The 13,166-nt window shown below is 35.4% G+C and overlaps 1 protein-coding gene across 30 annotated transcripts in view; it reads left to right on the plus strand.

Annotated features, from left to right (window-relative positions):
- The window catches only part of LOC123539652 (zinc finger protein with KRAB and SCAN domains 5-like), a 118,763-nt gene that overhangs the window by 12,072 nt on the left and 93,525 nt on the right, over positions 1-13,166 (plus strand). For all 30 annotated transcript variants that reach the window (XM_053527371.1, XM_045324343.2, XM_045324342.2 and 27 more), the window contains exon 2: positions 11,175-11,562. In XM_053527371.1, the coding sequence (XP_053383346.1) occupies positions 11,473-11,562 (90 nt within the window). In that variant the 5' untranslated portion in view covers positions 11,175-11,472. The remainder of the gene's footprint in view (positions 1-11,174; positions 11,563-13,166) is intronic.

The following is a 13,166-nucleotide window of genomic DNA, read 5'->3' on the forward strand; positions in this document are numbered from 1 at the left end:
TGCAAGTCGCCCGATTTTCTTTGATATCCGCATTCGCTAATTACCGCCACTCGGACTGTTGACAATTTGCACGGTGTCAAAATGAGTGTTGAATACACAGAGACAAACGTCGAAAGCATAATTTAAGCTCCGCCTACTTCAGGTACTTTCGAGATTTTCCCGAGATGTGTAAGTAAGTAAATAAGTAAAGACTTTATTTAATGAGGCTACACATTTGGTTTCCCAATCTTCCATGTGGGCCTCAACATATATACATATAAACAACAGAGCATTACACAAAGTTACAATACAAAACAAATAAGAATGGTTCATAAATAAAAGTTTTGTACAAACTGAACAAGAAATGTGGCATTGTTAACATAATTTAAAGATTGTCATACTCAAATAATTAATATCAAGTTTAACACAAAGCAAAATATATTTTTGTTGGAAATGAACAGGTAGATTATAATTGCATTATTCACATATGAGAAGAGAATTTCCACTTAACGTATGAAGCTTGGAATTCCTTAAGTGATTCAGACTTTCGTATATTAAGTGGAATATCATTCCATAGTTTGGGACCTGAGTACACCAATGATTTACGAAAGAGTTCTTTCTTCGGTTTTGGAATGACTATTTCAGAGTTATTTACAGATCTCAAGTTATGATGATGCCTTTGATTAATATTTTGAAATTTATCTTTCATATACTCAGGAAAGGAGTTAGCATTGATGGATTTGAACATCATTATTGCCTTTTTGTATTGAAGTCTCTCGTCAAATTTCATCCATTTTAATTCACTAAATAAAGCATCAGATGGAGTATCATAGCTTTTATCTAGAATTATTCTTGCTGCCCGCTTTTGAAATTTGATTAGATTTGTGGTCGACTCATTGTTGCAGTTGCCCCAAATTGTACAACAATAGTCCAAATGTGGTCAAATATAGGCATTATAGAATAACTTCCTTGTGTGAATTTCAAGATACTGTTTGATTCTCAGCAGTAAATATAATTGAGAGTTACATGTTTTAAGTACTTTTTCAACTTGAGTCTTCCAGTTTAGATTATCATCCACGTAAACACCTAACAATTTTTCAGTTTTAGAAAATTCAATGGCTTGATTTTCTAAATATAGATCTGAATTGCTAGTTGAGTCTGTGCTTCTTGAGGATATATACATTGCTTTAGTTTTTTGCGCATTTAAAATCATCGCATTTTGTTTGCACCATCTGTTTACATTGTCAGGGTCAGCTTGAATGTTTTGGCATAATTCAGGAACAGAGTATCCTGAGGCTGTTATTGTAGTATCATCTGCAAACATATCTGTGGTAGAATTGTCTACATGAAATGGCAGGATCATTATGTAAATGATGAACAGTAAAGGCCCTAAAACTGATCCCTGCGGTACCCCGGACAGAACCTCTTCAGGAAAGGGTACCTGAAACACTGACTCTCTGTATGATGTAATCCAGTTGATTGACTTTTGAGACAGATGATAAAAGTGGAGTTTTTCAAGAAGAACTCTGTGATTTACTAGGTCGAATGCCTTTGAGAGATCAAGAAATATTGTTCCAACAAGTTTACCATCATTTATTGCATTGATCCAGTTGTCAGTTATATTAATCAAAGTTGTTTCACATGAGTGTTTAGTTCTAAAGCCAGATTGAGTGTTAAAGATCAATTTATGAGTTTCTAAAAATAGTTTCAAGTGATCTGATACATGTTTTTCAAATATCTTAGATCAAATTATCCGATACACCAGAGTCGATTGTGTTTAGCCAATTAGCGCCGCGGTTACGTCTTTGACACTTTGGGTTTAATTGTCAGCATGTTCCAGTGCAAAAAAAATGTTTTTATAAAGAAATTGCTGATTAACCATGCGATTAATTGGAATATTGTACATAATTATTTGTTATCTATGGTAAAAGAATGACATATATGTTGTATTACCTACGTTAAATTGATTTCCATCGCTGAATTGATTTGAATACGTATTTCTAGTTTACACAGTTTACTTTCAGTTTAATAAGAGCCAGATATTGTTGCCGAGGTGACTCGGTGTTAATAATAAATACTTCATACAGATATCATCAAAAATCAGCGGGTTAGATTAACAGCATCGGCTTGAATTTTGAAAAGGACTTTTTTCAGAATTTTGTATTGAAACAATAACCACTGTATGGGCAATGACCTAACTAAGAAAATGAATGGTCACTTCAATGTTTTTTATTTAGAAAACAAGAAAATTACAGCCACCTTTCGTATCACTCAACAGCATTGTGGTAGGAAAAGTCTTCCCACTTCTCTCTAAAGTCTCCCCACTTCTCCCTAAATCAGCTGGAGGGAGAAGTGACTTCTCCCAAAAAATTGGACCTAGCTAGACTCCTGTAACATTTGATTAGAAAACTTGTGTTTCTACTATAACATTGGTAAAACCTAAAGCACATGTATAAATAAAAACTCAAACAGCAGCTGTTTTTACCCTCATTTTATTCATTGACAAATATGAGGAAACAATCACTAGTATAAGTAAAACAAAGTTTTGTTCAAAATACTTACAGTATACCTGTATGACCCCCAAAATTTGGAAATGACCCCGAGATGTGAAAAACTTGGAGTCACAATGACCCTCATTTTCAAAAGCCAAGAGAAAACACTGGTATAAATAGCTCTCACTTCGGTTGGAAGCATGTTGAATATAAAATTTTAACAGTGATTTCCAGTAGTCATCGTTGCCTACTCAAGTAGTACCGTAATCGATTATAGGTCGCACTCGTGTATAGGACGCAGTGAAAAATTATCAACAGAATTCTGGAAAAAATAAATACCCATGTAAAGAGAATCTCTTGCTCTGGATTGTCCATATTTAGGTTAAAACTACATGTATTTCAGGCCTTGACACTAACTTTTTTCAGTGGTGTCCCAGAGGGCCCCCTACCTGTAGAATTTGGTGTCCCTCACCAATACATGGGATCCCTCAAGTTTGAAAGAATGAAAATCAAAACTGCTAGGTCTTAAACTGTATTTATTTCTTTTTTAGCTCGACTATTCGAAGAATAAGTAGAGCTATCCTACTCGCCACGGCGTCGGCGTCACACCTTGGTTAAGTTTTTCGTACCAGTCCACATTTTGACAAAGTCTTTTGAGATAAAGCTTTGAAACTTTCAACACTTGTTTACCATCATCATGGCCAGTTATAGGCAAGAGCACATAACTCCATCAAGGATTTTGGCTGAATTATGGCCCCTTTTGACTTTGAAATCTTGGTTAAGTTTTTCGTACCAGTTCATATTTTGACAAAGTCTTTTAAGATAAAGCTTTGAAACTTTCAACTCTTGTTTACCATCAACATGGCCAGTTATAGGCAAGAGTACATAACTCCATCAAGGATTTTAGCTGAATTATGGCCCCTTTTGACTTAGAAATCATGGTTAAGTTTTTCGTACCAGTTCATATTTTGACAAAGTCTTTTAAGATAAAGCTTTGAAACTTTCAGCACTTGTTTACCATCAACATGGCCAGTTATAGGCAAGAGCACATAACTCCATCAAGGATTTTTGCTGAATTATGGCCCCTTTTGACTTAGAAATCATGGTTAATTTTTTCGTACCAGTTCATATTTTGACAAAGTCTTTTAAGATAAAGCTTTGAAACTTTCAACTCTTGTTTACCATCAACATGGCCAGTTATAGGCAAGAGTACATAACTCCATCAAGGATTTTGGCTGAATTATGGCCCCTTTTGACTTAGAAATCATGGTTAAGTTTTTCGTACCAGTTCATATTTTGACAAAGTCTTTTAAGATAAAGCTTTGAAACTTTCAACACTTGTTTACCATCAACATGGCCAGTTATAGGCAAGAGCACATAACTCCATCAAGGATTTTGGCTGAATTATGGCCCCTTTTGACTTAGAAATCATGGTTAATTTTTTCGTACCAGTTCATATTTTGACAAAGTCTTTTAAGATAAAGCTTTGAAACTTTCAACACTTGTTTACCATCACTATGACCAGTTATAGGCAAACGTACATTACTCCATCAAGGATTTTGGCTGAATTATGGGCCCTTTCTACTTAGAAATCTTGGTTAAGTTTTTCGTACCAGTTCATATTTTGTGTAAAGTGTTTGACATATGGCTTTGAAACTTTTATAACTTATTTATTATAATAGTCTTTATCTGTAGGAAAAAGTACATAACTCTATCATTTATTTCGGCTGAATTACGGCCCTTTTTGGACTTGGAAATCTGTTCTGTTTTCATACAAGTCCATGTTCTGTCAAAACTACTTGACATAATTATAGTTTTTAAACTTTGAACACTTGTTTATCATTATGATTTCCATCTGTAGGCAAGAGTACATAACTCCGACAACTATTTTGGCTGAATTATGGCCCTTTTTAGCTCATCTGATTTTTTGAAAAAAAATGATGAGTTATTGTCATCACTTGAGCGGTTGTCGGCGTCGGCGTCGGCGTCTGCGTCGGCGTTGCCTGGTTAAGTTTTATGTTTAGGTCAGCTTTTCTCCTAAACTATCAAAGCTATTGCTTTGAAACTTGGAATACTTGTTCACCATCATAAGCTGACCCTGTATAGCAAGAAACATAACTCCATCTTGCTTTTTGCAAGATTTATGGCCCCTTTTGTACTTAGAAAGTATCAGATTTCTTGGTTAAGTTTTATGTTTAGGTCAACTTTTCTCCTAAACTATCAAAGCTATTGCTTTGAAACTTGGAATACTTGTTCACCATCATAAGCAAACCCTGTACATCAAGAAACATAACTCCATCTTGCTTTTTGCAAGATTTATTGCCCCTTTTGGACTTAGAAAATCAGTTTTCTTGGTTAAGTTTTATGTTTAGGTCAGCTTTTATCCTAAACTATCAAAGCTATTGCTTTAAAACTTGCAACACTTGTTCACCATCATAAGTTGACCCTGTATAGCAAGAAACATAACTCCGTCCTGCTTTTTGCAAGATTTATGGCCCCTTTTGGACTTAGAAAATATCAGATTTCTTGGTTAAGTTTTATGTTTAGGTCAACTTTTTCTCTTAAACTATCAAAGCTATTGCTTTGAAACTTGCAACACTTGTTCACCATCATAAGCTGACCCTGTACAGCAAGCAACATAACTCCATCCTGCTTTTTGCAATAATTATTGCCCCTTTTGGACTTAGAAAATCATTTTCTTGGTTGAGTATTATGTTTAAGTCAACTTTTCTCATAAACTATCAAAGCTATTGCTTTAAAACTTGCAACAGTTTTTCACCATCATAAGTGGACACTGTACATCAAGAAACATAACTCTATCCTGCTTTTTGCAAGAATGATGGCCCTTTTTAGACTTAGAAAATCATGGGTAGGACAATATTTCTATTACACAAAAAAAATCAGATGAGCGTCAGCACCCGCAAGGCGGTGCTCTTGTTGGACTTTGAAATTGGTTCACACTTTTAGTGGAAGACTTATTGAAATCCACAAATACTGGAACATTGTTATTCTAATCTATTTTTTTCTTTTGTCTGAATGTCTGTGTTAATATTTTGACCCCATTCTTCAATCAATTCTTCGAATAGTCGAGCGCGCTGTCATCAGACAGCTCTTGTTTGTTTCGGGTTTAATTCGGCAGCATTCTGTATGCCTTATTTTATAACAATTGATGAAGGTCATTGCAGAATTTAAGTTGAAACAGGAGAAGAGATGAATACGATTTCAGGTTTAGCAGTTTTTGTGAAATAAAAGCAACATCAGTTTCACTTTTTTTTTTTGCCGAATATTCTGTTAGAATTAAAAAATCTTTGAGTGTAACTTGGTTTTAAATGTGGATATTACATTGTCGTTACTGACAATAGGTATCCTGAAGGAACACCCAGCTTTGATGAATGGGTGTCCCTCGTTAGAATTTGGGGTCCTCGGGATCCCGGGACACTGTTAGTGTATTTAAATTAAGAATTCTTCTCGTTTTAATTAATTGTAATGTCACAAAAGGAATGTCAATCAATTTTTATAAACTTGCAAAATCCATAGGGTAGTATGAATTGCAATTTATCTCATAAAATTCACTCATTCAAATTTATGTCTGTCCGAAATTCTCTATAGTTTCTGACACGAACTTGCCGGTTTTTGCTAAATCATTGTTGGTGTTTTTAGCCCACCATCATCAGATGGTGGGCTATTCAAATCACTCTGCGTCCGTGGTCCGGCGTCCGTCCGTCAGTCTGTCCGTCCGTCCTTCCGTTAACAATTTCTCGTTATCGCATCTCCTCAGAAACTACCAGTGGGATTTTGACCAAACTTTGTCAGAATGATGTATTGGTACCCTAGTTGTGTCCCCCTGAAAATCAGACTGGTTCAACAAATTTTTATTAAGTTATGGCCCTTTGTTTATTTCTATAATTTACATAGATTTATATAGGGAAAAACTTTGAAAATCTTCTTGCCCAAAACCACAGAGCCTAGGGCTTTGATATTTGGTATGAAGCATCATCTAGTGGGCCTCTACCAAGATGATTGAAATTATTTCCCAGGGGTCTAATATGGCCCCCCCCTCGGGGGTCACATGGTTTATATAGACTTATTTAGGGAAAAACTTTGAAAAACCTCTTGTCCAAAACCACAGGGCCTAGGGCTTTGATATTTTGTATGTGACATCATCTAGTGGTCTTTTACTAAGATTGTTCAAATTATCCCCCTAGGGTCAAATATGGCCCTGCCCCGGGGGTCACATGGTTTACATAGACTTATATAGGGAAAAGCTTTGAAAATCTTCTTGTCCAAACCACAAAGCCTAGGGCTTTGATATTGTAATGTAGCATCGCCTGGTGGTTCTCTACCAAGTTTGTTAAAATTATCCCCCTAGGGTCAAATATGGCCCCACCCTGGGGTCACATGGTTCATATAGACTTATATAGGGAAAAGCTTTTAAAAACTTCTTGTCAATAACCTACAACATTCAAATTTGGACCACATGTATGGTTTTGAGTGGCAAGATGAACCTTGACATGAGTTGACCTTGATTTTGACCTAGTGACCTACTTTCACATTTCTGTAGCTACAACCTTCAAATTTGGACCACATGCATAGTTCTGTGCACTGAAATAAACTTTGACCTTGACATTGACCTAGTGACCTACTTTCACATTTTTGAAGGTACATGCTTCAAATTTGGACCACATGCATAATTTCGTGTTCCGAAATGAAATTTGATCTTGATTTTGACCTAGTGACCTACTTTCACATTTCTCAAGCTACAGCCTTCAAATTTGGACCACTTGCGTAGTTTTGTGTACCGAAATGAACTTTGACCTTAAGATTGACCTGGTGACCTACTTTCACATTTCTGTAGCTACAGGCTTCAAATTCAGACCACATGCATGGTTTTGTGTACCGAAACAAACTTTGACCTTTACATTGACCTAGTGACCTACTTTCACATTTCTCAAGCTACAGCCTTCAAATTTGGACCACTTGCGTAGTTTTGTGTACCGAAATGAACTTTGACATTAAGATTGACCTAGTGACCTACTTCCACATTTCTGTAGCTACAGGCTTCAAATTTAGACCACATGAATAGGATTGTGTACCGAAACAAACTTTGACCTTGACATTGACCTAGTGACCTACTTTCACATTTTTGAAGGTACAGGCTTCAATTTTGGACTACATGCATAGATTTGCTTCTGAAGTGAAATTTGACCTTGATTTTGACTTAGTGACTTACGTTCACATTTCTCAAGCTACAGCCTTCAAATTTGGACCACTTGCATAGTTTTGTGTACCGAATTAAACTTTGACCTTTAGATTGATCTACTTTCACATTTCTCAAGCTACAGCTTTCGAATTTAGACCACATGCACAGTGTTGTGTATTGAATGTAATTTAACCTTGAGCTAGTCAGTAAGTCTTGAAATTTGGAACACTCAAAAATGGCACATTGGTGGGCGCCAAGATCACTCTGTGATCTCTTGTTGTATGTTGTGCAAGTATTTAAATTGAAAAGCATAAACTCTGTGTAAACACTAAATTGCCGCATCTTCTGATCACTCCATAAATATTGACACCAGCGAAAACAGAAGTACACTTTGGCATGTGGCGGTAAAATGACGTAATTTTAAGACTGGTTTGCAAAGTGTTTTGAACATTATGGATCAGCGACTATGATGTTATTGGATCAGTCTAAAATCTCGCATTCATAGGTTTACAAGTGTTTTATTTCAAAATGTGTGAAAACACACCGGGAAAGTTTTACACAGGTTTTGTTAAAAACTTAATGATCAGTTACAGAAATGCGTTGTAAAACATATTTTAATGAAAAACAGCATTTATTTATCTTAAGATTTTACGTGATATCTTAATTTTACTTTTTATACAGAAGTAATTTAAGACGCCGGGTCCCGATACCAGCTGTTAGCTATGCCCGAGTCATTGGTATTTACTCCCCATGAATTCTCTTCAATATAAAGTACGCGTTGTAAACAAAGATCGATTGTCTTAATTTTTTTTATTCGGGGCAAATGTTTGGTCTTTTTCTATCCCCATATATATTACGCACCCGTCCTTCCAGACCAGAATCTCGGTAAAAAATGTGCATCTTATATTCGTAGGACGGCGGTAAATCAGATTCAACAATTTATGAGCACAATCCATGTAAAACATATGAAAGAAAACATTTTAATTCTGCAGTCTTGAGAAAAACAAAGTCTATTAAAGCTTCTGATTACGGCGTACAAAGTGCTAATTAATTACTATCAATAATTTATCGAATTTGTGATTGTGTTTTTCTTCATTGATTATAATTACTTCTGTTTCCTTTCATTTACAAATCTAAAACGACGAAAACACAAGAGCAATCTTTCGAAATCATCTCTCGTTTCAAAAGATAAGTTAATTAGTTATAGTTTCCTCTCTGTAAATACTGCATCTCAGTATTCATAATGATTACCGGACCTCTAGACAGTCAGTAAATTTTCAGTGAACACCCCTTCGAATAATAAATGGTATTGCCCAAATCAAATGATGGACCAGTTCAGTTTAGAAATTTAGCAGGCTCAAGGTTAAACCACTTCTTATGAACCCTTTGTTGCATATAATCGGGGTCTACTGCCTTTGGAACTTTCCACATAGGGTTTCAGAAATCTGTTAATTTGTTAGTAACCCGTTGGACCAACAATATTTTTGTCTGGTAGCCCGACCATTTTGATTAAATTGGCAGTGTTTGCTTAGTGCTTATATATACTGGTTCATTGGATTTAGAAGATACAACTAGTTATATTGGGAATTCTTCTCAGGGCTCCAGATATGATGCATATTAGCGTAAATTACGCTTTGAAATAATACATATATGCATGTCTGATAATTTTTAAGAGTATAAAAATGTATAAGAAAATACAGAAACGCCCGTAATGACTTTTTACAAGTGTAAATAAAATCTGAATTGTCATAAATGCTTCATGTAACAGAGCACTGTCAGCATTATATCTCCCACATAGAACATACACACACATGAATGGTACTCTATAAACCCAATTTAAACTATATTATACACTCAATGCATGCATAAATCAAATACTTGGGAAACAATATTGATGGTATGGTAGTGTAATTTAAAGTGGTGTCGATTTAAAATATCAACATGTGTCCGATGTGGAGTAAACAACAAAATGTCTCTTGCTAAGAATGTAATCAAAGGCCTGAAGGGCCTGAGTCGGCTAGTGATTGATGTACTGACAGTATAGTCTACCAGTTTCAGTTTGTTTTTAGTTTTTTTCTTAAAATTTCATAACACAGCTCGATATTTACCCAAAATATTATATCCGGATACGATTACACTTTTTCTCCAGTTTCAACAATATATTTTACAAATTGTGATGATACGGAGACATTTAGCAGCAATTGGCAGTATCTGACATTGAAGTTTACGGTTAAATTACCTCTTATTTAAATCTTTTCATAAAAAAGTTGTTTCGTTTCGTGAAAGCAGCCAAACATAGACGATCTACTTTCGATTTCAAAAACTACAAGAAAATGCAATTTAATGTTTCGCCGATTTGTTTATTTCTCGAAAAAAAGGAATTAAAATCATTTTTAATATCAGTAGTAACTAAACAAACTTCTTCTGATAATTTATCCGTTTACTGACTGCAAAACCCACGCAAAGTTTATAGAAATCATACGATGCGTGTATATGTTCAATGTGGGAGAATTAAGGCTGATCGGCTGTGTTACCTGACGCATCCAGACGATTCAGATTTTGTTTTTAAAAAAGCATTGTGTGCGTTTCTGTAATTTTATATACGTTTTTATACGCTTAGAAATTATTAGACATGCGTATTTGCATTATTTCTATACGTAATTTACGCTAATACGCATCTTATCTGGAGCCCTGTGGAACTATTTTTTGTCTTTCGCTGGATGTTACGCAAGTTTTGTAAGCCTGCGCAATTCTTAAAATGCACATTTATGCTTAATGAGTTACATTCGAGTATTGCACAATTACAAGTTATAAATATGACAGATTACATCGTATATTGGTCATAGCAAAGGGAATTGTCACAACTTAACTTCATTCATGCAGTGAACTGTTTGAAATTTGAGAAATCTAATGGAACTACATCCCTTCACGTGTTATTCGGTCCATTTAGAGAATCGCTGAACAGCAAGGACTCGTCAAAAGGCTTTCAGCCTTTAGCAGACTCAAAAAGTGAACAAACACTCATTTTTAAACCAACAAAAATGATCCCCAAAACATATTTAAAGGTATATTGAATAATCTTTTGGATTCAGTAGCAAGTGTTTTTAAGCAAAAGCAAGCCAAGGGAGAAAAAAAAACTTGAATGCTGAATTGAAACTGAACTGCAAACAAATTCATGGGTGTTACACATTACTCCTAGAAAATTTCAGATTTTACCATTTACTCATTCACAAAAAGTATGATGAGTAAAATACTCATAGGCTTTAAAAAAAATTCTGGAGCCATGTCTTCTCCCTTTAATTATCAAAAAATACCGCAAACCCACACCCTTAGATGACTCGCCCCAACCCAGGGTTTTAAATATAAAAATTCACTTAGTATTGCATTGTCAGCAAGTAACATATGACTGAGCAGTGACGTGAAGTGGGGACAGCAGTGTCCTATAGACACACATAGTTACTCTTTTATTGAAATACTATAAAGTCACGTTTTTTTTCTTTCAGACTGACACCTTAGATTTGGTCAGAAAAGAGCTGGTATTAACAGACATCAGAACCCAAAAAACGGACAGACAGCTATTGAATCTATGTCATTAATCAGTACGTTTGAATTGTAATAAATAATTGGAACTACATTCATTATATGGACGCAGCCATCAAAGCGAAGTTGGGTTATTAAAAACTTCAAATACCAAAGAAAAAAGACTTGTTTAAACAAGAAAACCAGCATTATATTTGATTGTATATGAGGGCTTCAAACAACTTTGACCAGTAGAATACCCTAGTCTGCAGTAGAAACAAGATGGCGGCACCTGATATGGATGTGATTAAAGAGATACCAGGATATAAGGTCATACTGAAAGCAGTACTCAAGGCTCAAATACAGCAATTAGTAAGTAGAACTTGCTTTCATTTCTTATTACACACCTAGGTCGTATTATCTTATAATAATGTGATGGTGCATGTCAGAGTTAAAAATATCTTTGCTTTCCCTCCAGCAACACTTGCCAATGAACAGAGGGGTGGGTAAGGCGAAATATTTTTAACGCTACTATTAATAAGAACATTTGTAATCACCCTTTCGTGCCACACGAGTTCTTCAAATAAGCAAGTTTGTCAGCAACTACTGAGCCTAATGCTTTCAAGCTTCACACATGTCTTCAGCATCATTAGATGACCTCCCAGGACAAGTTTAACAACTCAGCTTTTATTTTGGCATAATTATGTCCCTTTTTAATAGAAATTTATGATAAAGTAGGTTTCTCAGAAACTTACAATGGTAAATGCTTTCAAACTTTACATGTCTGTGACATCATGAGATGACCTCCTTAGTCAAGTTTAATACATAACTTCAGCTTTTATTTTGTCAATATAACTGGCTTTAATTTTTTCAAAATTATGTCCCCTTTTAACTTGGAATTTCAGGTTACAGTTTGCATGTAAGCAGGTTTCTCAGAAACTAAAACTGTATGAAAGCATTTGGCCAAATGCTTTCAAACTTCACATTTCTTCTACATCATCAGGTGACCCCCCACCCCCCAGGACAAGTTACATAACTCTAGTTTTTTTAACATGCCTTTTTAACATACTATTTTTGGTTAAGTTTTGCGTGTAAGCAGTTGACCAAATGATATGGATTATCCGCAAGTCTTTGGCATCATGGGTTGATCTCACAGGCCAAGGTTCATAACTTGTGCTTACATTTTAGCAAAATTATGCCCCTTTTTTAGCTTAGAAAAGTTTGTTAAAGCTTTTGTATGTATGGAAGGGCTGAACAGATAGTAAAGAGTGCTGTCATTTCTTGCTCAGGTGAGCTATTGTGACTGGTCATTCTTCGGAGTCCGTCGTGCGTCAACATTTGCCTTATTAACACCCAACAAAATGTAGAAGTCACAGTTGTGACCCAATCATTATGAAACTGGTTAGAATGTTTGTCTTGATGATCTCTAGGTCAAGTTTGAAACTGGGTCCTGTGGGCTCAAAAACTAGGTTAGTGGGCCAGATCATAGGAAAATCTTGCTAACACTCCAGAGTTCACAGTTTAAGGTTGAAACAAATGAGAGTTAGTTGGAAGGTTTGTCTTGATGACCTCTACGCCAAGTTTGAATCTTGGTCATGTGGAGTCAAAAACTAGGTCATTGGGTCAAATAAAAGGAAAAGCTTGTTTACACTCTAAAGGCCACTGTTTTGCACCAATATTCCTGAAACTTTGTCAGAATGTTTTTTGTTTTTTTTTTCATGAAATCTTGGATGATTTCTAATCTGGGTCATTTTGGGTCAATTGTCAATAACTATGTCACTAGGTCAAATAAAAGAAAATGCTTGTTTACACTCAAGAGGCCACATTTTTGGTCCAGTCGTAATGAAAATTGGCCAGAATATTTGTCTCAATGAAATCACTGGTTAAACATGTTTACACTGTTATGGTGTGTTACTCAGATGAGCGACATAGGGCCATCTTGGCCCTCTTGTTGATTTATCTTGCCAGACATGACT

The sequence above is a fragment of the Mercenaria mercenaria genome, chromosome 16 (assembly GCF_021730395.1).
Source record: "Mercenaria mercenaria strain notata chromosome 16, MADL_Memer_1, whole genome shotgun sequence".
In the NCBI taxonomy this organism is placed as follows: Eukaryota; Metazoa; Mollusca; class Bivalvia; order Venerida; family Veneridae; genus Mercenaria; species Mercenaria mercenaria.